Source organism: Hypoxylon trugodes (assembly GCF_022578975.1).
Source record: "Hypoxylon trugodes strain CBS 135444 unplaced genomic scaffold F4822scaffold_5, whole genome shotgun sequence".
Classification (NCBI taxonomy): Eukaryota; Fungi; Ascomycota; class Sordariomycetes; order Xylariales; family Hypoxylaceae; genus Hypoxylon; species Hypoxylon trugodes.
In genome coordinates this window covers 280,084-302,404 of record NW_026250020.1, presented here as the reverse complement: position 1 = coordinate 302,404, position 22,321 = coordinate 280,084, and the positions used below count along the sequence as shown (strand labels likewise).

The 22,321-nt window shown below is 48.7% G+C and overlaps 5 protein-coding genes across 5 annotated transcripts; 3 read left to right on the top strand and 2 right to left on the bottom strand.

Moving 5' to 3' along the window:
• The first annotated feature begins 1,373 nt into the window (after window positions 1-1,373).
• F4822DRAFT_402272 (SAICAR synthase-like protein) lies at window positions 1,374-6,300 on the top strand. The gene is made up of 2 exons (XM_051458003.1): window positions 1,374-3,629; window positions 3,728-6,300. The coding sequence occupies exons 1-2, from the start codon at window positions 1,537-1,539 to the stop codon at window positions 5,652-5,654; spliced, it is 4,020 nt and encodes a 1,339-aa protein (XP_051314025.1). The 5' UTR covers window positions 1,374-1,536; the 3' UTR covers window positions 5,655-6,300.
• Window positions 6,301-6,525: 225 nt separating this feature from the next.
• F4822DRAFT_402269 (glycosyltransferase family 4 protein) lies at window positions 6,526-8,220 on the top strand. Its single transcript, XM_051458002.1, has 2 exons — window positions 6,526-6,817; window positions 6,885-8,220. The coding sequence occupies exons 1-2, from the start codon at window positions 6,637-6,639 to the stop codon at window positions 8,102-8,104; spliced, it is 1,401 nt and encodes a 466-aa protein (XP_051314024.1). The 5' UTR covers window positions 6,526-6,636; the 3' UTR covers window positions 8,105-8,220.
• A 473-nt stretch (window positions 8,221-8,693) lies between these two features.
• On the bottom strand, window positions 8,694-15,926 carry F4822DRAFT_402267 (uncharacterized protein). The gene is made up of 3 exons (XM_051458001.1): window positions 15,539-15,926; window positions 11,354-15,281; window positions 8,694-11,295 (listed from the first exon to the last, which is right to left on the bottom strand). Coding segments are annotated over exons 1-3 (6,147 nt in total). The 5' UTR covers window positions 15,541-15,926; the 3' UTR covers window positions 8,694-9,078.
• A 1,793-nt stretch (window positions 15,927-17,719) lies between these two features.
• Window positions 17,720-18,908, bottom strand: F4822DRAFT_437261 (Deoxyhypusine synthase; the record flags this gene model as incomplete). Its single annotated transcript, XM_051462399.1, has 3 exons — window positions 17,720-17,785; window positions 17,847-18,626; window positions 18,684-18,908. The coding sequence occupies 3 exons, from the start codon at window positions 18,906-18,908 to the stop codon at window positions 17,720-17,722; spliced, it is 1,071 nt and encodes a 356-aa protein (XP_051314022.1).
• Window positions 18,909-19,230: 322 nt separating this feature from the next.
• On the top strand, window positions 19,231-21,309 carry F4822DRAFT_239796 (cyclophilin-like protein). The gene has a single exon (XM_051454281.1). The coding sequence runs from the start codon at window positions 19,408-19,410 to the stop codon at window positions 21,016-21,018; it is 1,611 nt and encodes a 536-aa protein (XP_051314021.1). The 5' UTR covers window positions 19,231-19,407; the 3' UTR covers window positions 21,019-21,309.
• Window positions 21,310-22,321: the final 1,012 nt, after the last annotated feature.

The window sequence follows — 22,321 nt, the reverse complement described above, 5'->3', positions numbered from 1 at the left end:
CGGGGCTTCATGCGTGTTCACGATGACATCGTGAGGCTTCCTCAACTTAAATTATATGCCCAATGGTAAAGGTGGAGACTGAAATGGTAGCACATTGCCGGGATATACGGAGCAATATTGTAATGTTTTTTTCTTTTGGGCTAGGTTGGCTGTCAGACGAAGGATGTGGCGCTCATCCATAAAATATTGGAAAAAAAAAAAAATAGAACCAACAAGTTGACGATAAATGGAAAATCCCGCGGACCGTCGGCAACTTGCAAAAATCTCAAGGAACAGTTTGAATCATGATGATGGGTGCTTGTGAAGCGTATCCCTCACATCGAGATGGCTGTCGGCCTGTAAGAAGTAGGAGAGCAACAACGTGCTGAATTCGCGAAATAACCAGCAACGATAACGTGTCAAGCCGAGCCCAAGTGCTAAAGAGTATCCTCGGTTCGGCCCCTATTCAAGCGGTCAGCAATACTGGAAAGCTAGACAGCCAGGATCCGACTTTTCTAGATTGCATCATAGCCCTCATCGTGATGAAGGGAAGTAAGTCTGGTATTTTGGGTATCAAGCGGTCAGTCAATTAGTCTTAAGTAGCGATTGGATACTCCGAACAATCAAGCTCTAGTGCTATGAGTTATATTTTGCTGATCCAATGGATTTGAGGCGTGATACTCCGGCATTAGCAAGACGATTCCTAATGCAGCGAAGTCGTAGTAGTGAAGGATGAGCTCGATAACAGTTCTAGGATCAGGATGAATCGATCACGGCTCCGTGGGTTGAAAATGGGGTAGTAATAATTCTGAGGTTCATTGGTTAGTTAGCACGTGGGTTACCAGCATTGGATCGTCATCGTCGATGTAATACATTGAATTGAAGGGGTCGGGGGTGTATAAAAGAAAATAAAGGGGAAATTTGATGGAATGTTGCTGGTACCGAAAGATACCTGTACTTATTACTATGCCTTAGGTGCCTTAGGGATAAGAACTTGCCTAAAATTAAGACAATGGGGTTGATTCCGGGGGCCAAATAAAAACCCAAGTGCAATGAATTTGGGTAACACTTGCCGACTCTGCCATCCATGGATGTATGCATCCCCTTGGGTAGCTGCTGACGGGGCGTACATAAGGCGATTTACCATACCATTTACGGTTTATAGTTGGATTGCGGCGGGTACGGTACCTGGAAGAAAATAAAGTAAACCGGGAAAGCACCTGGGCAGCAGTAGCCGAGTTTAGAAGTCCAGCACAACTAGAATCCGGGGGATGACCCCTCCACTAAAACGCTAAAAGAGGTTACCTAGGTACCTACGGTAGAGGTAGGTACCTCCCAGGGCCAGCTAGCGTTCTCCACTCTGGCCGAAACCGCCACCATAATTAAACTTGTAGGGCTTGTTAGGCGGTTAGGCCATTGTACGGCAATTTGTACCTTTTTTTTCATCATAATTCAACTTCTAATACCACTACCAACTTCTTTTCCGAATACCACCCGCTCAATCTCCTGCGAATCATTCCTCCCACATTGCCATGGTATTCGCCAGATGTTTACCTCATGTCCAGTCCGCCTCGTAAGCTCGAAAATGCCGCAACTGCCGCACCGGTGAGCCCCCAAGGTGTGGCCACTGGGCGTTCCAGTGCTGTCGCTACCACTGGGATAGCGACTGATAGCCCATCTTCCTCTTCCGCCGCTGTGACTGGCTCACCCTCCGTATCTGACCATGCACGGCCGCCTGCAAGTGTCTCGCCTGCTGTACCAGTACCCCCCGGTACCCATGTGCCATCCACAACCACTCTTCCATCATCCCTCGTCGTTAACCGTATCGACCAAAACAATAAGAAACCACGGCCGCCCACGGTCCTCCAAAAGTCCAATGGCCCGTCTTTGCTCACACAAGCTCTGGCTTCTGCTCGTGGAATTCCACCTTCCCACGTAGATCAACGCCGTCCCGAGCAGAAGCCTGTACAGCCAAATGGTCCAAATCGAACCACCCAACCCAGACATGTATCTACTGAACCACGCATCGGGCATGCGGTGACGGAACCGCAAGATGACCTTGATGACCAGAGTGGACACGATTCCTTAACCCCGACTGGCCAAGTTCTCTTTTCTGAGTCTACCAGACCGATATCCGCACCTTCTTTGTCCTCTACCACCAATTTTGGGGTGGGCGTTACCGCCCCTATGTCAATCGCGATGCCTGGAACTATAGGCACGAGTACGACCGTTATAAGCAACCAGGACCCTAATGCGGGTGGTGCAGGCAGAGGGCGTTCGCTGGAACGCACAGATAAAGAGCTCCGTCTACGTTTGTCGAACCACCCCGATTCGAGGCTAGATAACATTGGAGATACGTCGTACTTTCGTGATGGTACGCTTCCCGATATTACACCGTCTACCAACGACAAACCTGAGGCCCTTTCCGACACGCGAATGCAGTATAGGGCATGGAGAGTAGAGCGCACAGTCTCAATGGGCCCGGAGAAGGCTTGGTCTATCGGCACAAACGATGTAATTGGCCATGAAGATGGACAGGTCGAAAAGTCTATTACAGAGGTTTTGGCGGGTGTTGAGCCGACTCGTAGTCGGAAAGCAAGTCATAGTTTGCGCTTTTTCAAAGAAGGTCTCCCGGAAGAAAAAGGCAGACGGAGAGAGTCGAAATCTACAGGCCATCATCGAGAGAAGTCACTGCTTGCCAAAGGGCTTCTATCGGGTGTGCATTATCAGAAGCACATTGACGAGAACTTTGTCTTTCAGGATCCGACCCCCTCGCCACAGTCTATTGAAGACGACCAATCCCCTTCTTATCTATCGAGCGTGCAGTCTTTCCCTTGGGGCACTTCGGATTCCGAGTCTGTTCCTCCTAGAACCGCCGAACTTGACTACTTTGGCTTGCCACGGCCACAGAAGCACATTGTTGAACCCGTGAGACCACCCTCTCCTCGGGAAGAGTTGGCCGTAAAGGCTGCTGTCTACAACCAGCCCAACGGCCCCGACATCACGCCCGACGACAGCGTTGCGCAGAGTCGTAGGCAGTCAAGTGACATAACTGAAACTAGAGAAGCTGCTGAAGAAGGTGACGAGTCATCCGAGGAGAAGATATCATCCGCTGTATTTCTACCACATCAGGGGTTAGAACAATCTTCAGAAAATATAGGTGCTATACCCGAAGATTTCGAAATTTCCCAGCCTGTTTCCCGCAAACCTCACAGCGAGGACTTTCACCCTTGGCTAGTTAAAGCGGACGAACCTGAGGCGAGGGTTGACGGACCAGACGGTGGTAATGTTAACCGTAATAATGACACAGCCCCTCATGTTGAAGAATTTCCGCGAATAGATGATGAATGTGCTGTCGAGGATGAGGTCGAGCTTCCCCAGAAATCTCGTGATTTATCTGCCAGATCGTCGCGAAGGTCGTCTCGACCAGTGTCTCAGTATTACGAGGATATGGTGCACGATCACCAACTCGGTCCAAAGTTACCCCTTGAAGCCATTGAACTCATACCGTATAAACATCAGGTTGGCGGCCATACAACTATCTGGAGATTTTCCAAGAGAGCTGTCTGCAAGCAATTAAACAACCGAGAAAACGAGTTCTATGAGAAAATAGAAAGATATCACCGTGATCTTCTACCATTCCTGCCTAGGTGTGTTCCCGCCACGTCCCATTGCCCAAAGTCAAACACTTTTGTAGCTTTGGTTAGGTAGACTATAAACGTATTCAGAAATGCTAACAGTCATTCAGGTATATTGGTGTACTTAATGTCACATTTCAAAAGCAGCCGCGACGCAAGTCAACCATCAGAAAGGATGACGGTAATACAGCGGATAATAAATTAGGCGAACAAGATGGCGCGCCGAATGGTAGCAACGGCACAGCCCACTTAGGTACCACCCAAGGACTAGATACCTCGGAAAAGGAGGAACGCCATCACCGCAGGATTGTGAGCCAATCTTTACAATCATCACATACACCGATCCCTACGGTTACTTTTGTTGACAACCGCCACATTCTTCCTCGGAGTTTACTTCGACCTGCAGTGTCAGCAAGCGAACATGGCCGCCCAAGGAGTGCATCCGCGGCCGTAGGACAGAAACATGTACGTGATCACAACGCCACATTATCGGACGGAGATGCATCATCCCGACCAACTCTAGAGGATCGACACGCCAACAGTTGGGGTGCCACGACTGTTAATAAGAAGTTACGAAATGAAGTTTTCAATGATGCGTTTTTAAAACAGCCCATTGCGATACACAAACATAGGAGGCCAGCATCCCAGCAGCGAGCAATTCCTCGTCGTTCGGTACAACGATTTGATCAGCCGCTGGAAATCCCCTCACCTGGCCAAGAAAATCCAGAGAATAGTATTCCATTAATCAATGATGTAAATTCTGTGGAAACTTTTCCGCAACTCTTGCAAAGCCAGAGTGACGTGGGCCCGAATTCAGGTTGTTTGAAAGTTGAGAGTCCGGACCAATTGAAGGATGTTACAGGTACAAGTGCGCCAGAGCCGGAAACTATGTCGGATAAGTTCCCTTCGGAAAGGAAAAAACGGCGAAATTCGGGAAGCAAACTTCGTCGAAAACCCCAAGATGTCTCAGACCCACGTGGTCATCTGAAATACTTCGAAGACCCAGACGAAGTCGAATATAGGAGAGATAACGAAATACATACAGCGTTGCAAGGGCTCGTTCATAATCAGACAAATGGCCATGCTCAAATAGGTGAAGCCACGGAGAACGGAGTTTCGGATATTTCCGTACCTCAGTCGAGCTTTTCGTCCGCATTCCCTTCGGCACTTCCAAGCCCAACAGCAGAATTCAGGAGGATTCCTCGTCCTATTAACCCTAAAGAAGCCCAGACGCAGCGCGACTCGCGTGTTGAATACTTCCTTCTTCTAGAAGATCTCACCGCTGGTATGAGACGTCCATGCATCATGGATCTAAAAATGGGCACTCGACAATATGGTGTAGAGGCTAGCCCCAAGAAACGCGAGTCTCAGCAACGTAAATGCGCCTCAACAACATCAAGGGATTTAGGTGTGAGAGTTTGCGGCCTGCAGGCTTGGGATGCCAAATCTCAAACCTACGTCTTCAAAGACAAGTACTACGGACGAGATCTTAAAGCCGGTGCGGAGTTTCAAAACGCCCTAACTATGTTCCTCTACGATGGCGTGGATTATAGTAGCGTCTTAAGACATATTCCAACTATCCTACAAAAATTAAACCGACTAGAAATGACTATCCGCCGGTTGCGCGGTTATCGTTTCTACGCAGCTAGTCTTCTGATGTTCTACGATGCGGATAATTCCGATGAGGGTTATGACACGGCTGCTGATGATTCAACCACGGACTTCGCGACAGATGCGGAGGATATGTGGGACATTAGAAAACGACGCAAAAATAAGAAAGAAATCGATTTCAAAATGGCTGATTTCGCCAACAGCGTTACGGCGGGAGACTTGGCGGAGAACAAGCCATGCCCGCCGAAGTGTCCCAATGAACCAGACCGGGGATTTCTCCGTGGTCTGGCGACGTTGAGGAAATATTTCTTGAAGATACAGAAGGACGTACGCAATGACTTGGGATTGGTTACACCGCGTAACCGGGAAGAAGAGGTGGGGGGGACGGAAAAAATTGACGACGGAGAAACCTCCGTCAGCGAGTAATAAACTTATAACAACAACGACGACGACAACCAACCTTCTGGCAGCAATTTTTTGCATTCCGCTAGCGATAATGCTGACACCGGACTCTCCGAACATGCTTGATTTTTTAATTCTTTGTTTATAGTTCTCGGATGGATTTCGCTAGAATGGCGCACCGGTATCGTCATATCATGGGTCCATGGATTGGCGCTTCTTTTTTTCTTCCTCCTTTTTGGTTGGGTTTGAAATGGTTATGACATTTTTTCTTTTTTATGCTTTTGAACATACCCGCACTGTTTGGGGCGTCCTGAGTTCGTTGGTGCTACGGGAGCATGAGGCATGAAACGGCTTACAGAATGGAGAGAAGAAAAAAGAGCCTACCGCTCAGTCATCGCTTTTCGAAAAATTTTCCTTTTGGGGGGCTGGAACCGATGAAGGAGGGATGTGGATTGATATCAGAATGAGACGATGCTGGCTGCATGACGATTATGTTTATTCTGAGCAGCTGCTATCATGAGTTTTTAAAGATTGAGGTACTTTGGTAGTAGATAAAAATGATTTATTGGATTATTGTTACGTTTTTCTGTTATGAACTTGGTGATATCGCTGTCTCCTGAATATACCCTTAATATTGTAGAGTACATCTTATGACGATCTGATATGTACCATCTACAGAAATGCACATGTACGGCATATGGAACGGTACATTATCCCCTACTTTGATTGTATCACCTGAGCTGCAGGTCATTCCATCGCGGGGTCTAGTGCTATATGTACGGATAAGTACCTGGGTAGGTACCTATGTAGGTTATGCAGTGGGGCATAGGGCTGATGGACGGGGGGGTGTTTAGATAGAGATAGAAGTGGGCAGGCAGTACAGTAATAAGGGAAAGGGCTACGCTGGCTAAAAGCTCCGAATACCCTAAAATCAACCGCGACCGGGGGAGCCGCAACTTTCCCTCAACCTCAACTCTTTCGTTCACCAGCGCATGCTCGGGCCGACATGTCGGAAAAGACGGAGGGGGCTAGTAAGACTATAGTCTTCTTGCACCCGGATCTGGGTATAGGAGGGGCCGAGAGATTAGTTGTTGATGCTGCGGTTGGATTGCAGAATCGTGGGCATAAGGTTGTTATATTTACGAGTCACTGCGATCCGAAACATTGCTTTGATGAGGCGAGAGATGGTACGTTATATTGTTAAGTGATGCTTGGTTAATAAAGATTCATTCCTAACAAGTTTGATTACAACAGGCACCCTCGACGTCCGTGTCCGCGGCAACACCATTGTACCTCCCTCGATCCTCTCGCGCTTCAGCATCCTATGCTCCATCCTCCGACAACTGCACCTCATTCTCCAAATCTACCTCACCTCCGAACTCCAGACGTTGAAACCCGATGCGTACTTCGTCGACCAACTTAGCGCCGGCTTACCGCTTCTCCAATTCCTACATCCGAAAGGCCGCATCTTGTTCTATTGCCACTTTCCCGATTTACTCCTCGTGCAGGGCCGACAGAAATGGTGGAAAAGGATATACCGTGTACCGTTTGACCTGTGGGAGCAATGGAGCATGAGCTTCGCCGATGCGATCGCTGTTAATTCGAATTTCACGAAGGGTGTCGTGGGACGGACGTGGCCAGCTTTGGTCCGTAGGAAGGAATTGGAGGTCGTGTACCCATGTGTCGATACCAAGACGAAGAAAGATAATAAAGGAACCGAGGGTGGAAAACCATTATGGAGAGGAAAGAAGTTTCTATTAAGCATTAACCGATTTGAGCGGAAGAAAGATATCGCACTAGCTATTAAAGCGTTTGCAGGTTTAAGTCCAGCAGCTCGTAAGGGAGTGCGCTTGGTTCTGGCTGGAGGATACGATCCGCGCGTCACTGAGAATGTGAATTACCACAAAGAACTTGTCGACTTGACAGAATCTCTGGGTTTGAGTACCATGACGACAAAGACACATCTGACTGCTCTAGAAGTCCCCGACGACGTCGAAGTCTTGTTCTTACACTCGGTACCGAATCTCCTAAAAGCTACGCTTCTCTCCTCGACCCGACTACTCATCTATACCCCGGCCAATGAACACTTCGGCATCGTACCCCTCGAGGCCATGCTTGCGGGTGTACCTGTCTTAGCCGCTGACACCGGTGGCCCTACCGAAACCGTCGTCGAGGGTGTGACAGGCTGGCTCCGATCTCCTGAAAAAGTTGAACAATGGACGGAAGTTATGGATAAGGTCCTCAACCAACTATCACCAGATGAATTTAAAAAGATGTCACAGGCGGGAATAGCAAGAGTCAAGAACGGCTTTGGCGAGGCCCAGATGGCGGAAACACTAGATCAGATCATAGGAAAAGCTTTGCAAGCACCGAAGACGTGGTCATGGACACCAACGGTTGCACTGGTGCTCGGAGTTTCGGGTCTACTCGGGCTAGTGCTCGCAGTCGTAGGAAAGGTATTGCTGCAGGACTAAGAGTATTGAGGGAGAGGCTCGACTCGAGTTGTATCATACGATCTATCTCAAAGACGAGATGATGACTTAGATTATAAGACTATAGATGAACGCGATGGATACCCTATTTTACCTTGCCTCAATTCCTATTTTTAAATTATGCTTCGTGAAATTACCAGGGCCTGGAGTGAAAACGAAAGAACAATTAACCCCACGATCTTTTACTTTTGATATGTTTAAGGAGTTATTAACGTAACGCTATTATTCTAACATATTATGTAGGTAATAAACGGCTTGCTCGTCCCCTAACGCCTTACTATGGTATTCGATCACATCCTTCCATGCGCCTTTTGGCGCAAGACTTTTTTTCGGCAAAGCAAACAACTATGACTTTACCTAAGCCGAATGAAAATCCCTTTATATAGCGACACGCTCCGCCCTCAAAACCACGAATCCAAGAGATGCTCCATCTACTAGATAGAGAAACCGGAAAATAGAGGACTTGTAGGAATCGAACCTAACCCTCTATTTCACTATGCTCCAATATTAGACCAATCTATATCTAGATACATATCATACCATATTTAAATACTAACAATTCAAAGTGCCGTTTTTTCTAAGAGTAAAAAGTTCATTTCTTTCATTGAAGGGAAAATCTGCGAATATGTATGTACTCCTACAACACGACAGACAAGCCTGTCTGTTCGTGCATCTCTATAACTAACTCATGTACACGCAAGGCTCTCTCATACACTGGGATTTTCGTTCCTGTTTTCCGAAGACGACCAGGCCCACCGCCCAAGCTCTGAATTCATGGATGAGATGGTTATCCTCCTACTCTCCTGTACACATCCTTTCTCCTACTGTCGTCATAAAATCGTCTGACCGCATGAACTGAGTTCAGCTACGTCAATCATCTCTTCTACATCTCAGAAGCTACTCCTTATTTTCCACTCAGCTAGAGATCGGCGCTAACCGCCGTGGTTTTAGCGCCTCTATCTACCATACCTATCAGGGGGCGGGCGATCATATAATGGATGTCTATCCTGCGGCCTCAGATCTTGTGGTCTCAAGTCTTGTGGCCTTAAGTCTTGCGGTCGCAATTGTTGCTGCAAAAGTGACTGGTGCTGTTGATGCTGTTGTTCACGCAACTGCGCCTCTCGAATATCCTGGTTCGATGGAGGAGGCGGATAAGCCCTGCTGTCATAGGCGCTTACAGGTGTATAACTTCTCTGCGGGCCGGGATCACGAGGATCTCGTCCGGGTCCCGGCGTACTCGCGTATCGAGGATATGCTGCGGGAGCTTGCGGCGGCGGCGGTTCCGGAGCTCGCGAAGCAGGCGCATACTGTGCTGACAAGGGGGGTTGCATTCTGGGTGGGGCGTATACATCCCTAGCGTCCCGAAGAGCCATGGGATCATGACCTCTAGGTGGCGGCGGATTTGAGGCCCAAGAGGGTTGGGGTGGGACGGAACTGCTAGGCGGAGGCGGTTTTGGTGTAGGTTGCTGCGCAGCCCATGCCGATTGAGCTGGAGCAGGCTGTGTAGATTTTGGTGGCGGTGGCGGATGCGATGACCAGGCCGGTTGTTGTTGCGGCGGCGGTTGCTGCTGAGGCTGATGCTGCTGCTGTAATGGATGGCCCTGATGCGCAGTATGCCAATCTCGGCTGGACTGAGGTTCATGACCTCTAGGAACTGGGTGTCCTCCATATTGCTGTGGAGGGGGGGAAGCGGCATTCGGCGGCTGAACCTGTGCACTGTAGGGATAAGGTGCTTGAGTTTGATATTGCATTTGAGCTTGTTGGCTCGGGGGTGGATAATGATGGGTTGTTTGTGGCGAACCGGACACGGGGGACTGATGCGCGGCGGGGAAGGATCGAGGTCGGCCTCCATAATAATCCCTCTCTACAGCTGCCTCCAAAGGCATATGTCGAGGGGCGCTCATGGGGTGTGTTTGCGGCGACGCAGGAGCGTACGGTTTTAGAGGCGGCATTGCGGATGGCGGCTGTGGTGGATTTCGGCCATAACCATAACCCTGAGCATCTTGTACGCCCGATTCTCGCCGCATATGGGATGGAGGCGGAGGCGGGGGTGGAGGACGAGAAAGATTGGTTTGAGGTGGAGGCGTCGACGATGGCTTCACAGCTACAGGTACCTCAGCAACTCTCTTGGGAGGAGGTGGAGGAGGGTCATCATTCAGTAATGCCATTAAACTGGATGTCTTTGGAGCACGAGCCGGCGTAGGAGTAACAGCAGGTGGTGTAGGCTGCGCCGACGGAGCACTGAATGGCTCTGCCCCACTACTAGCACCAGATGTTGGTCGGGATAAGGTCGAGATAGGACGAGAACGAGCTGGTGGCGATGGAATGCCCTCATTTAACAAGCTGCGACCGGGCTGTTGCTGCAGGATAGTAGCAAAGGCAGATTGTGCAGGTACCTGTGGAGCGGGCGCTACTGCGCGAGGGGGGTCGGGAGGACGAGATAGAGGCACGTTTTCTGGGCGAGATGGTGCCATGCGGGCGGCCTGGGCCTGAGGGACGAAATGCTCGTATTGATGGTGTATTACGTCCGGTTCTTGTTTCACCCGCAGCTGCTGACGTTCTTGCTGGCGGGGTTGTTCCTTTGGGACTCTGGGTTCAGCTTTAGGCCGTTCCGACTGTGGCTCAATGAAAGAGGTTGGTAATGGATGCCTTCCCATGGAAGGTTCTGACACTGGTGGAGGCGGAGGCTGGGCTGGTTTCTGGCCTAATGGGCCACGAACAGGCTGTTGTTGGGCGGATAAATCCCGTTCCCTTTCTGAGAGTCCAAAAGGTTGCCTTATAGGTCGAGGAGACATGGTCTGAGAGGTGGGTTGTGCAATAGTTTGCGATCCAGGTGGGGCAGCTCCGTGGCTTTGCACCATCGGAGGTTGTGTTGTAGGCATGAATGGCGACTGGATTAGTGCAGGCTGCGGTTGCGCCGCTATTGGAACATTGAAACGACCCGTTGCTGGCTGTGAACTATGAGGATGTTCAATCTTCGCAGGACTATCTTCTACGGTGCTCTCTGCGGCTGCGAGTGGCCGATTACTTGATGTTTCATACCGCTTTTTGGCCCCAGAACTTGGTGCCGGCGGCGCCGGTCGTTTCTCGCCTCGAGCTTTCCTGGTATCCGCCTCTTCTACAATACTTTGCCAATCATTACTATCCTTCTTACGAGTATAGTAATTTTTTATCTATGCAAGTCAGTAAAAAAGTGCGATTACTAGGGTAGTTGTTCATTGGAACACCCACCATAATTGGAGTTTTGGTCCGCATGTGCAATGCAATTGATTGCCAATCGCTTCCAAAGGAACGGAGCAACTGGGGGAAATCATTCGCCTCCGGTACACTCCAATAACTAGACGCTTGTGAGCCAGACCTACGGTCCGATGGTGCCTGGCCAAGATCAAGCATAGCAACCGGAGGCTGTTGTGGCGGTTCTGGGCGTAAAGGCGGGGGACCCATCGCATCGGCGGATATGGGTACGGGCGCAGGAGGTGGCGGAGGAACGCCCCTTTCGGGACTAAGTATCGGCTGTGTCGGTGGGAATGTTGCGGGAATAGTTCCAGACGGTACGGCTGCAGTGCTTGGAGCTAATTCATATTGATTCGGAGCTCTACCTCCTTCACTTGAAGCTTGCTGAGACGCCCAATCTGGACCATGAGCCCGAGAACTAGATCGCGAACGGTTGCCCTTGGTTCCCGCGGGTGGCGCCGCAGCAAGAGTCTGATTAACTCGTGGCTGTTTTGCTTCCTTCTCCTTTGCAGCTCGTCGTCCTCTCGGTTTGCGTTCCGGCCTGTCGGCACTCCCGTCTCCTTTTGCTCCTCTGCGTCCTGGAGTGCCAGCTGGGGTTCCGCCTTCACCATCCGTGGCCGGGGTAGCTTCTGAGTTGAAAGTAGGAGCGGCTGCGCGCCTAGGTCGACGTCTCTCGCCATTTTCACCTGTCTCCTGGTTTTCTTCGTTGTCGTTATCTCCATTCCCAAGTTCGGAGACCAATGCACTAGACCGTTGCTTGCCCCGACCACCCTTCTTACGTTGTCTCGGGCGCTTCTTAAGCTTTTCCTTAAGATTCAACTCGTCTTTCTCCTTCTTGAGATAATAGAATTGGATGCTAGTTCCAAAGTCCCTGTTTGCCAATGGGTCAGATACCCGACCCCATTGCTTGGGGAACTCTAGATAAGCCTTCTCGAATATTGCGGTCTCTTCTTCGGTGAAATTGTCCACGGGAGGTAGGAGTTGCCAAGCTGAAACTATCTTTTCAGCCTGGATGAGGCCGGTTACGTCCTGATAAAAGTCATTATCCCGCTCTTCAGGCGCCTGATACTGACTAGGAAGCACTGCCTCTTTCTCCGTCCTATACCTTTCCCTTTCTGCTTGCATCTGGCGCTCCCTTTTTTCATCTTCCACACGCCGTGACTCCTCTAGAATTCTCTCTAGATCACGCTCTGACGCATACCTACTACGCCTCGTTCCTCCTTCAGGCTTCGCTTCATGGAAACCAGGCTTCTGGATAGTAGTCTCAAATCCGGAAATGCAAGTAAACTTCTCCCGACTTTTAACGGCAACGGGGTCACCAGACATAGTAAAGCGCAGGTAATCCTCGTAGTTTGAATCGTAGACCTTCTTCTTCTTTGTCTCTTCCACCATTCGATGATATGCCTCATCTTTTAACCTTCCTAGAATGAAAGCCTCGAGACTTGGCTGCGGCGTGTCCATCGACTTCAGGAAGACCTCGTCCTTAATCCAAGGCGCCTCATCAAACGTAGGAAGGCTATCGAGAGGAGGAGTGTCCATACGCTCACGGACTAGGTTCATCATAGTAGAGTCAACATCGTCACTATCGGTCTCGTCCATATCCTCTTCTGCTGGCGATGGTGTGGTCGAAGCCCCTTTGCTAATTTCCTGCGACCGTATCCGGGCTTCTTCAAACGGCGGGTCGCCAGACAGTCTTCGTGAAGTCGATGATTGAGTTCGAAGTGGAGCTTGCAATTCAGATTCTGGCTGGCTGATATCCACTGCGTCTTCCATAGTCACATCTTCGTCGTCGCCCTTCGCTGTCTTTTCTTCTGGCGGCGCCTCGTGTGACATAACCACGTCAACGTCTTGTTCAATGGATGGCTGGGGGAGCTCCGCGTTAGGACTTCTAGCCCTTGGCAGCGGCTCCTCCACTACCGGCGAAGGGATCTTTTCCTGGATAACCTCTTTAGCATCGTCAGCTTCCTTGATTTCCTCAGCATTCGGCTTCATTTCAACCTGTGGCTCTGGTTCGGGCTCCGGTTCTTCGGGTGCTGTGCCAGGTAAGGTAACATCCTTGGGAATTGGGCCGATCATGTCTTCTAAGCCTTCGGGTTCGTTCATAATCCTCGCGATGGCTTCAACCGATACCGCTGCATGACGGATGATCGCATTCATTGGCACGACATCCTCGGCTCCTTCGAGTTGCTTTAGCTTTGCTTCCACTTCCAGCATCTGGGATTCGATCACGTCACCAAACTCCTCATCGTCTGATTCTGATGACTGGTCCAATATGGGCAGTTTCACTTCCTTTTGGGGGAGTGACACACGTTTTGCTGCGATCTTTAGAGTAAGCCGTCGGTCTGATGTCGTTTTCACCTCATCTATTACCGGTAACGGCCCAGTCTCCTCAATGGCACCCTCTTCAGCATCGTCGGCATGTTGTTCCACCTCACCGTCCTCCTTCTTAACTTCAGTGGTAGGCGCATCCCGAGGCTTGTGTTCTTGATCCGAAGACGACTTAGCAGATTGCGGCCGCTGATCGGGTCTAACAGAGTCATCGTTAGTGTCATTAGATGGCCGTTCACGAAACTGTTTATCTGCAAAGCCTAGCTGCGACTCAGATTTCGCATCGCTACTACGTGGTCTTTGGTCAGAATCCGCCGATTGGTCCAATTGTGCACCATCCGAACGGAAGCCGGCGGGTCGCGGTGGGGCAAAGCTTTGTGATTTATTCAATTTCGGTGATTCGGGGACGCGATTTTTTATGTTAGGATTGATCCATTGTTTACTAGACGGACCTGGACGTGGTGGGATGGAACGCGGGCCAGAGGGAATAGTCGTTGGGCTGATTTCTAGAAAGGATGACCTAGACGGCCCAGTAGGTGGTAGTCTTGCATCCGAACTGGGTGTAGAGCTTGGTTGTGTTGGTCGCTCTTCCTTGAGTGCCCTTGGTCCCGTCGGTGGTGCTTTGCCTGTAGCTAACCCAACGTCAGTCACGGAGGCAGTTCTGTTAGGAACTGATCCGAAAGACGGCGCGGCTGGAGCGACGGGGGGCGGCGAGACGTCCTTGGCCGGCAAAGGAGGCGGCTCATGTGATGTCCTTTCAATTTTTGGCCGAGGCTCGCGGTCACGAATATCACGGTCGTCTCGATGATCACGCTGGCGCAAATCGGGGTCGAGATATCTACTGTCGCGATCGCGGTCATCTCGTTCACGGTATCGTCCCTCTTGGGAACGAGTCCTAAAAAACCTATCGCGATCGTCATAGTAACCTCTCCCACGACCTCTATCCCAATCTCCGCGGCCGCCTCTTCCACGACCCCGACCACCATAGCCGCCACGATACGACGAAGGGCCGAACGGAGGATCCGAAGAAGACGACCCAGCAGAAAGGGGTCCATCCCTTGATCCACGCCGAGCTCGATCCGCATCTACACCTAAGGGAGGATCTCTCAAGTCTCTGGAATCTCGGAAATCTCTGCCTGGTGGCGATCTTCCACGAGGTGATGGCCGCCTTCCCCGAAAATTGTCTCGATCACGATCACGCCAGTCTCCACGGTCGCGTTCTCGACTCCGTTCATCCCGATAGGAATTATCTCTTCGATCTCTAAAGTCGATATCGCGATCTCTCCCGCGATCTCGGCTATCGTCTCGCCAGACTCTCCCTCGTCCACGTCCCCTGCCGCGGAAATCGTTAGAATATCCGCCCCGGGGTCCACTCGGCGCATCAAGCAGAGCCTTCGGGCCTCTAGGAGGGTCTCTAGGCAAGGTATCGCGGAAGGAATCCCGGTTGGTTTGGAACGCCGAATTATTAGATCGAGATTCCGCCGACGAACGTCGAGGTCCGCCATCACTGTATAGCGATCTTCGATCGGGTGAACGCTCACGGGATCTTGAACGGCGCGAATCGCCATCATATCGCGATCCACTATAGCGCGAAGCCCTAGATAAAGCACGTATGTGAGCTTGGGTTTCCTTATGAAGTGGCTTAACCCCTCTAGAGTGGGAGTCTTTGCCATTCTTCTCAGCATGATAATGCATATAATAAATGGAGGTAGACTCTGGTTAAACATGTCTTGATACAGTAAAAATACCGATACCTTATCCTAATAGTATAAAGATGACAGACAGCCAGCAGAAATTTTTAACAAAGGCAATGATTTCGATAAGTATTTGAAAGGGGAGTAGAAGAAGGCTCACATGATGGGCACTCGGCCAGCGCAAGCCCGGCTATTAATTAAAACCTATAACGCTTCTCATAGACATATGGAAGACTAGAGGAAGTAGTACAGTGGTAATAGCAACGTTAGAGTTCGAGTGAAGCGCAGGCAGATTCGAAGTAGTATGTCGTAGTATGCGGTAAGACGGGACCTAAACGAGCGAGATAGAGAGAACAAAACGCAACTCGAGACCCCCTTCGTTTCTCCGTCTTGAATTGAATTCAAGTTTGAGTATCCGAAAATGTCCGGGATTTAAATTAACACAGAGTGTCCGACGATGTCCCTGGTGATTACGCGCGGATCTCACACCGGGTTTGACAATTAAAGATTTGTTGATGAGGCAGTTGGGGATGGCAGAAATTTGCAAGAGGCTGAGATTGAAGATCTTGAAAACACAAACTTCGCGTGGTACCCGGTGCTGCTGAGACAAGATGACCAAAATCCCAGATAGGCTTAGAGCCGACTAAACCCAACAGGGATCCCACTGTCGGAGCTGGGAAGCCGCTGGCTCGTTAGGCATTGGAGATCCATTGATCCATTGGAAGCTGGACCCCCCATCAGACCCTATCGGGTCCATCCTGCCCTGGGGGTTAACCCTGCACGCCCCTTCCTATTGGCTCAAATTACCTGTTCACCCATGGATGTCTTGAAAGCCCACAAGCTTGAGACTGCCAACTGCGGATGTGCATGATCAGGTTATTTGTGGGACGAAGATCTTGTACTGTAACTTCCATAAACAATTCTTAATTCTCTCACAATGTCAAGTACATAAGCTGGTACAACAAGTTGGTGTATTTATTTATTTATTCCATTCGAAGCCATAAATAATGCAAGCCCGATTTTTTATCTGGCTTTTGATTTTATATGTCGGAATTGTACATGTAAGTATCTACTGTAAATTAATACCATAGCGGTATTAAAAATATTGCTAGAAATTAAGCTAGGAGGTTAGCCAGGAAAAAGGAGGTACTATGAAGACGTACTCATCGGTAAATCTTAGTGCGCTAATCCGATTTGGGTCATCGTCATCACAGAGCCATGCAGGTAAGTGGAGCTACCGCTACCGTGCACTTACATACAAGCATCCATCCTTGAATACCTAGGTACGTGTGCTCGGACAAAATTTTGAAGGGTTCATTGTAGGTAACGTTTATCATGCAGACAATATCTCAATACGTACCTCCCTATGCTAACATGTATGTAGCAACAGGTACATTGTAGATGAGCCTTAAACTGTAACTTTAGTGTATCGTTTACAAAATCAACCATATTATAAAGTTCAACCTTGAAGGCAACAACGGGTTAATAAACTTCCAAATTTTAATTAGCTAAACGAGTTTGTCCTTTTAGCCCATTCGGCATAGAAGAACCTTGGACATTACTCATTACTCTGATTAGTTTCAAAATCTCGTTCTGTAAGTCACATATGGCACTGCATTTCTAGGTAATACCTAACCGCTATGATCTATAAAACACGATAACGCTCGCCATGTGCCAATAATAATTATTTCCGATACTTATATTCTCCTACTTTGTTTTTAAAAGACTATTCGTTGAACCCCTCTGTAATTTTAGCTCGCCTAATTCCCGAGGTTCCATCAACACTACGGAGGTAGCAAGAACATCACAGACAATATTTAATTTCGCGCGAACGTCCTGCCATCACCACATTCCTTCGATTCTGATAAGAAGCTCTCGGTACAACCGTCTCTCAAATTGTTGACGCTATATATTTTACTTACTCAACTCCTAATATTTCTCGAAGTTGCTAAAATTAGGCTTCGAAAGCACCACGGATGGTATCTAGTTGATCGAGTTTGAAAGTAGGATGATATGAAGAAATATATATTGCTCGGGGGGCGGTGATAGGAAGCGTTCTAAGAGGCAAATTAGCGCTGAGCGTGGGGTCATCAAGGAATGGGACTCACCTATAGTTCTAAAAGGGCAGTTTTCCATTAATTCAACCTGTAGCAAGAAATTAATCAGGTTTAATGGAATAAAGAATAGCTGACACGAAGCACAATTTCTTGGAGAGATGATGTTCGGTTTGACGACGTTCTTGGGGGAAGAATAGTTACCGGTAGCTAACTATCTAAACCCGCCCATGATGAGCCCACGCCGGCAGCCATTCAAAGCCGAAGCTTAACGCCAGTCGATTTCATCATGAGTCTTTCGCGAAAGTGCTAGCTACAATGAAGGGGAAGCACGCAGAAGCCTCGAGGTAAACCTAAGCCAAATATTAGAATGAGTGGATACGAAAGCGTATTAGATGAAAAGCATCGTCTTACCTTAACGTGGTCGGCTCCGACTTTAATCTTTCCCCATGATACAGCCTCATCTGGTCGGGCACCAGCGTCGCTACCATCAAACTCCTGAGCTGTGTTGATGTAAACAGCAGACTCGGCCCCATTCCGCATTAAACAGGCATTTGCGATATGATGTTTGATAACCCCACCGCCCAAAATAATCATCCCAGCCCGCTTAGCTCGTACAGATATCGTGTTGACCTTTCGAATATCCTCCACTATATCAATCTTTAACTGCCTCGGTGATGACTTGAAGGTGTGGAAGTATAACATGTCACCCAGACTACCGTCGGTCAGGGCCGGGCAGAATACCGGGATATTGTTCTTGTATGCCCAGTAATATACCGAGCTCTCATCATTTATTTCCTTGCCCAATCGGTGGATTACTTTAGATGGTGTCCAGTTAATTTCCTCCTCGGTACCCTTACTTGCTTCTTGCTCTTCAAGCATCTTGTCTAAAATGGGCACGACCCAGTCCTCGAAGGCGCAGTAGTTCGCATTAGGTACCATAAGGTTCCCGATTCTGTTCAGCCCCTTAGCTCGAAGTTCAGCACCTTTGGCGCTAAATGAAGACATATAAGTATCTCCGAGGCACTTGATAAAATCTTCTTCAATACCACCGGCGGATGTGACAATGCATGAGACATGCTTGTGCTCTACTAAGTATCGAAAAATACCCCTTAGTCCGGATGATATCATGTTTGAGGTGTATCCGAGGAATATTGTCGTCTTCTCTCCTGTCTCCGGATCGCGCCACGCTCGCTTCAAAAGTATTAGTGAATGACTTATAGTAATTAGTTACTTTTCCCCTTAGCTAACCATGTCGTTAATAATCCGTACTGCCTCGGCCAGCGATGACGCTTGAAATCCCATATGCTTCATGCCTTCGACCATATCATCCACAGTGATGGGGCGTCCCTTGAAAGCGTTGAAGTCGATCTCCTCAACCTTCTGTGCCCCTTCAGGTAGTTCATCCGACGGAACTAATACGGCGTTCGTTGCCTCTGAAGGCGGTAGGTTGGGGTTTCCATTTTGACCTGCCATGGTGGCAAGTGCTAATCCTTTTCACGGCACGATTTGTGAGGTAAGATAGAATCGGCTGGTGATGGTAGGTCGTTAGAGGAGAAGGAGTCTAAACTACCGCGAATGGTAGGGGATCCTTTTGGTCTATGTATTGATATGGGATATCTTCGATTTGTCGAAAAATATCCTCGTATCGATTTTTATGATTCAATATTTGACAGCGTTTTTTAATGGTATAGATGAGGCAAATCGAGACTATGCGATAGCCCTATAGGTGGGGCAACTAGGTGTACCTGAGTGCCCAAATTTTTATGTCGAGGGCGGAGCTACAGCGTACCTTAGTACCTATGATAAGATAGCCTAGGGTGCTAGGGTGCTAGGGTGCCTAAAGCTTTCCGACTTTAACTTCAACTTCAACTTCGCGCCTGTATTTTTATTATTTCAACCCCGAATAAATTGCGCGACGAAGTCAACCACATCCCGTTCTAATCGACCGACAGCCTTCCTCGGCTTTTGAAAGATGTCGTCGATATACAATCTCGAACCACAACCTACCGCCTCGCTAATCATTCATACAACGCAGGGCGAATTGTCAGTCGAGCTCTTCGCCAAACAAACTCCTCTCACATCACGAAACTTCCTCCAGCTATGTCTTGATGGGTACTACGATAACACGATATTCCACCGTCTAATTCCCGGCTTCATTTTACAGGGAGGTGATCCAACAGGAACAGGACATGGAGGCGAATCTATCTACGATGGCGGTGCGTATAGTGGTGACCTGGATCCATGGCCGATGGACCAGCGTCGCGGGAAGAACGCTGGGCCAACAGGCGTGAATTTCAAAGATGAATTCCATTCGCGATTAAAATTCAACCGACGAGGACTCTTGGGAATGGCGAACGAAAGCAAACCGGATACGAATGCTAGCCAGTTTTTCTTCACTTTGGACAAAGCGGAGGAGTTAAATAACAAGAATACTGTTTTTGGTAGGATAGTTGGCGATACGATTTACAACTTGGCGCGCATGGGCGAGGCGGAGGTAGCAGAAGGAAGCGAACGACCCCTCTACCCCGTGAAGATTACGAGTACAGAAATCCTAGTCAACCCGTTTGATGATATGAAGAAGCGAGAAAGGATAGCGAAACGCACTCAAGAGGCACCGACGGCTGCGAAGAAAAAGAAAACTAAACCAAAGGCCGGAAAGAAGTTGTTGAGTTTTGGTGATGAAGAAGGGGACGATGATGCGCCGGTTCTTAAAAAGGCGAAATTCGACTCGCGAATTGTTATGGACGTGGATGAAGAGCCAGCGCCTACAGTCAAGCCCCCCAAGACTACTGTTAAGAGAGATGATAAAGCGATTACGTCCTCTATACCAGTTCGCGAACTTCGAACAGACGCCAAATCGGACGCGAAACCAACGCCACCGCCGCCAACGAAACAAGCACTCATCCCCGTCCGAGACGAATCATCCCCTGAACCAGAACCACCAAAGAAGAAATCCGCACTAGAACAAGCAAATGATGAGATAGCTGCGCTTAAGGCGTCTATGAAGAGGACTATTCATTCTGAGCCAATTATAGAGGTTAAGAGAACAGCACTGGAGCAATTGATCCCCGAAACTTCTACGCGCGGCCGGAAAAGACGGAGAGATGGTGAAGGGGCTACATCTAGCGAGGATTTATTAATGCTCCAAGCTTTCCGCTCTAAACTCGGACAAGTAGGTCCTGAAAAGGAGCAGCCGACGAATGTTCCTGTGGGTGAGAATGGCATCGAGCAGGGTTCGGGCGAGCAAAACGATGAAGCGGAACTTTGCGATCTGCACTTCATTGCTAACTGCCAGAGCTGCAACTCATGGGACAAAGCCGAAAAGGAAGATAGCGACGATGAGGGGTGGATGTCGCACGCTTTGAGCTTTACAGCCGACAAGTTGGGTAAAGATCTATCTTACCGAAAGAAGGCCGAAGAGGAATTAGTCGTAATTGATCCGAGAGAAAAAGCCCGGACGCTCAAGGAGAAGAAGAGGGCACAGAGAGAGGCACAGTCTGGTAATTCTGGGAGAGAATGGGACCAAGCAAGAAATGCCAAGTTAGCCAGAGCATCGGCTCTAGCTGGCAGAGGAGCTAAATGATACTTTTTACTGCGGATACTTCATTCATGATACCCTTGGTTATAGAAATTTCTATCATCTTCTGATACTGAAGCATAGCGTGTTGTATATTTTATCTATGGATCCATTAACCCTGGCGAAGAGGGAAAATTATCTAACAACATGTTGCGTGTCCGTCCGAGCTGAGGCTGCGTGGGGCATGCAAGTCGCACCGGAGAAGAATATTGCAAAAAATTTAGAGGTGTACATATCGTACTAATTGTTCGATTTTTCGATACAATCTCGCATCCTGCTGAGAATCGGATTTTTGACCCTGGAAGCTCGAATATGTTAGGAGCCACGACCTATTCAGCTGCTGATCATTGGTTGAAGCAAATTCCCATCTGCCTCCTAATAGGAGCTACCCCTCGCTAACTTGGGGTTAGTGTTACATTGGCTGGAGGTATTGGTCCGGATCCGTAGGTACCTAGGTATCTTTTGATATACAAATCCATGGTTCTTATTAATAACCCCACAGGTTTTGCGTGGTGTCGCGCGTATTGCTCCGTCCAGAGCTTTGTGCGTATCTAGATCTTTTATGCGCCGCAGAGGCTCCGAATAACATCAGTATAACATTAAGATCGTAAGATCAGAAACATAATGGCTGAGTGTAAAGGGGAATTAGTTAAAGAGACCAATGAGGTGATTCGTTTTTTACATAGTCTTTGATACCTTTTAGATGTTTTGATGACGGGATTATCATTCGATCGTATGAATGACGGAAACATTTATTGCTGTTTACTCAGCTAGGTACATAGATAGGTGCTTAGTGGGGTAATTTACAGGGAGACTATCTTATCAAAGCCATCTTTTATTGGTTGAATCTTAAGATGGTGGATTATTATTTACACTAATGCAGCTCGTCCTTAGGTGTCTTATGTACCGCAGACCAGGACAAAATACCATTCAGCAGACCGTGTTAATTCTGATAAGCCCACTTTGCCGAGCAAGTGCGGCGGACGAACAGAAAAACAACAATGCATGCAATCCATCGAAAATTTCATAAGGGACGATGAGAAAAGGTACATGTACCCCGGGTACGTCGGTCGCTTTTTTTTTTATTATAATCAAATGCAAATGCAAGAAGCTAACGCAATATTCTAGATTTCATTGAATATTTCCATTTAAACATTTACAACATTGAATCTATAATAGACATTGATGTCAGTTGCGATCGAAGTTGAAACCTAAGATATTGGAAGTTTCTCCCGTTTGCTCGCAAGGTTGTCCGCCGGTTCGGGTACCTACGTCCATACCTCCTACCTGCTGATTTCTCGGTTCGGTT

Coding starts and splice junctions, on each gene's coding strand:
- F4822DRAFT_402272 (XM_051458003.1), top strand. CDS start 1,537: ATGTCCAGTCCGCCTCGTAAGCTCGAAAATGCCGCAACTGCCGCACCG. Junction 3,630..3,727: donor CTTCTACCATTCCTGCCTAG/GTGTGTTCCCGC, acceptor ACAGTCATTCAG/GTATATTGGTGTACTTAATG.
- F4822DRAFT_402269 (XM_051458002.1), top strand. CDS start 6,637: ATGTCGGAAAAGACGGAGGGGGCTAGTAAGACTATAGTCTTCTTGCAC. Junction 6,818..6,884: donor CTTTGATGAGGCGAGAGATG/GTACGTTATATT, acceptor TGATTACAACAG/GCACCCTCGACGTCCGTGTC.
- F4822DRAFT_402267 (XM_051458001.1), bottom strand. Junction 11,296..11,353: donor GGACCAAAACTCCAATTATG/GTGGGTGTTCCA, acceptor TGACTTGCATAG/ATAAAAAATTACTATACTCG.
- F4822DRAFT_239796 (XM_051454281.1), top strand. CDS start 19,408: ATGTCGTCGATATACAATCTCGAACCACAACCTACCGCCTCGCTAATC.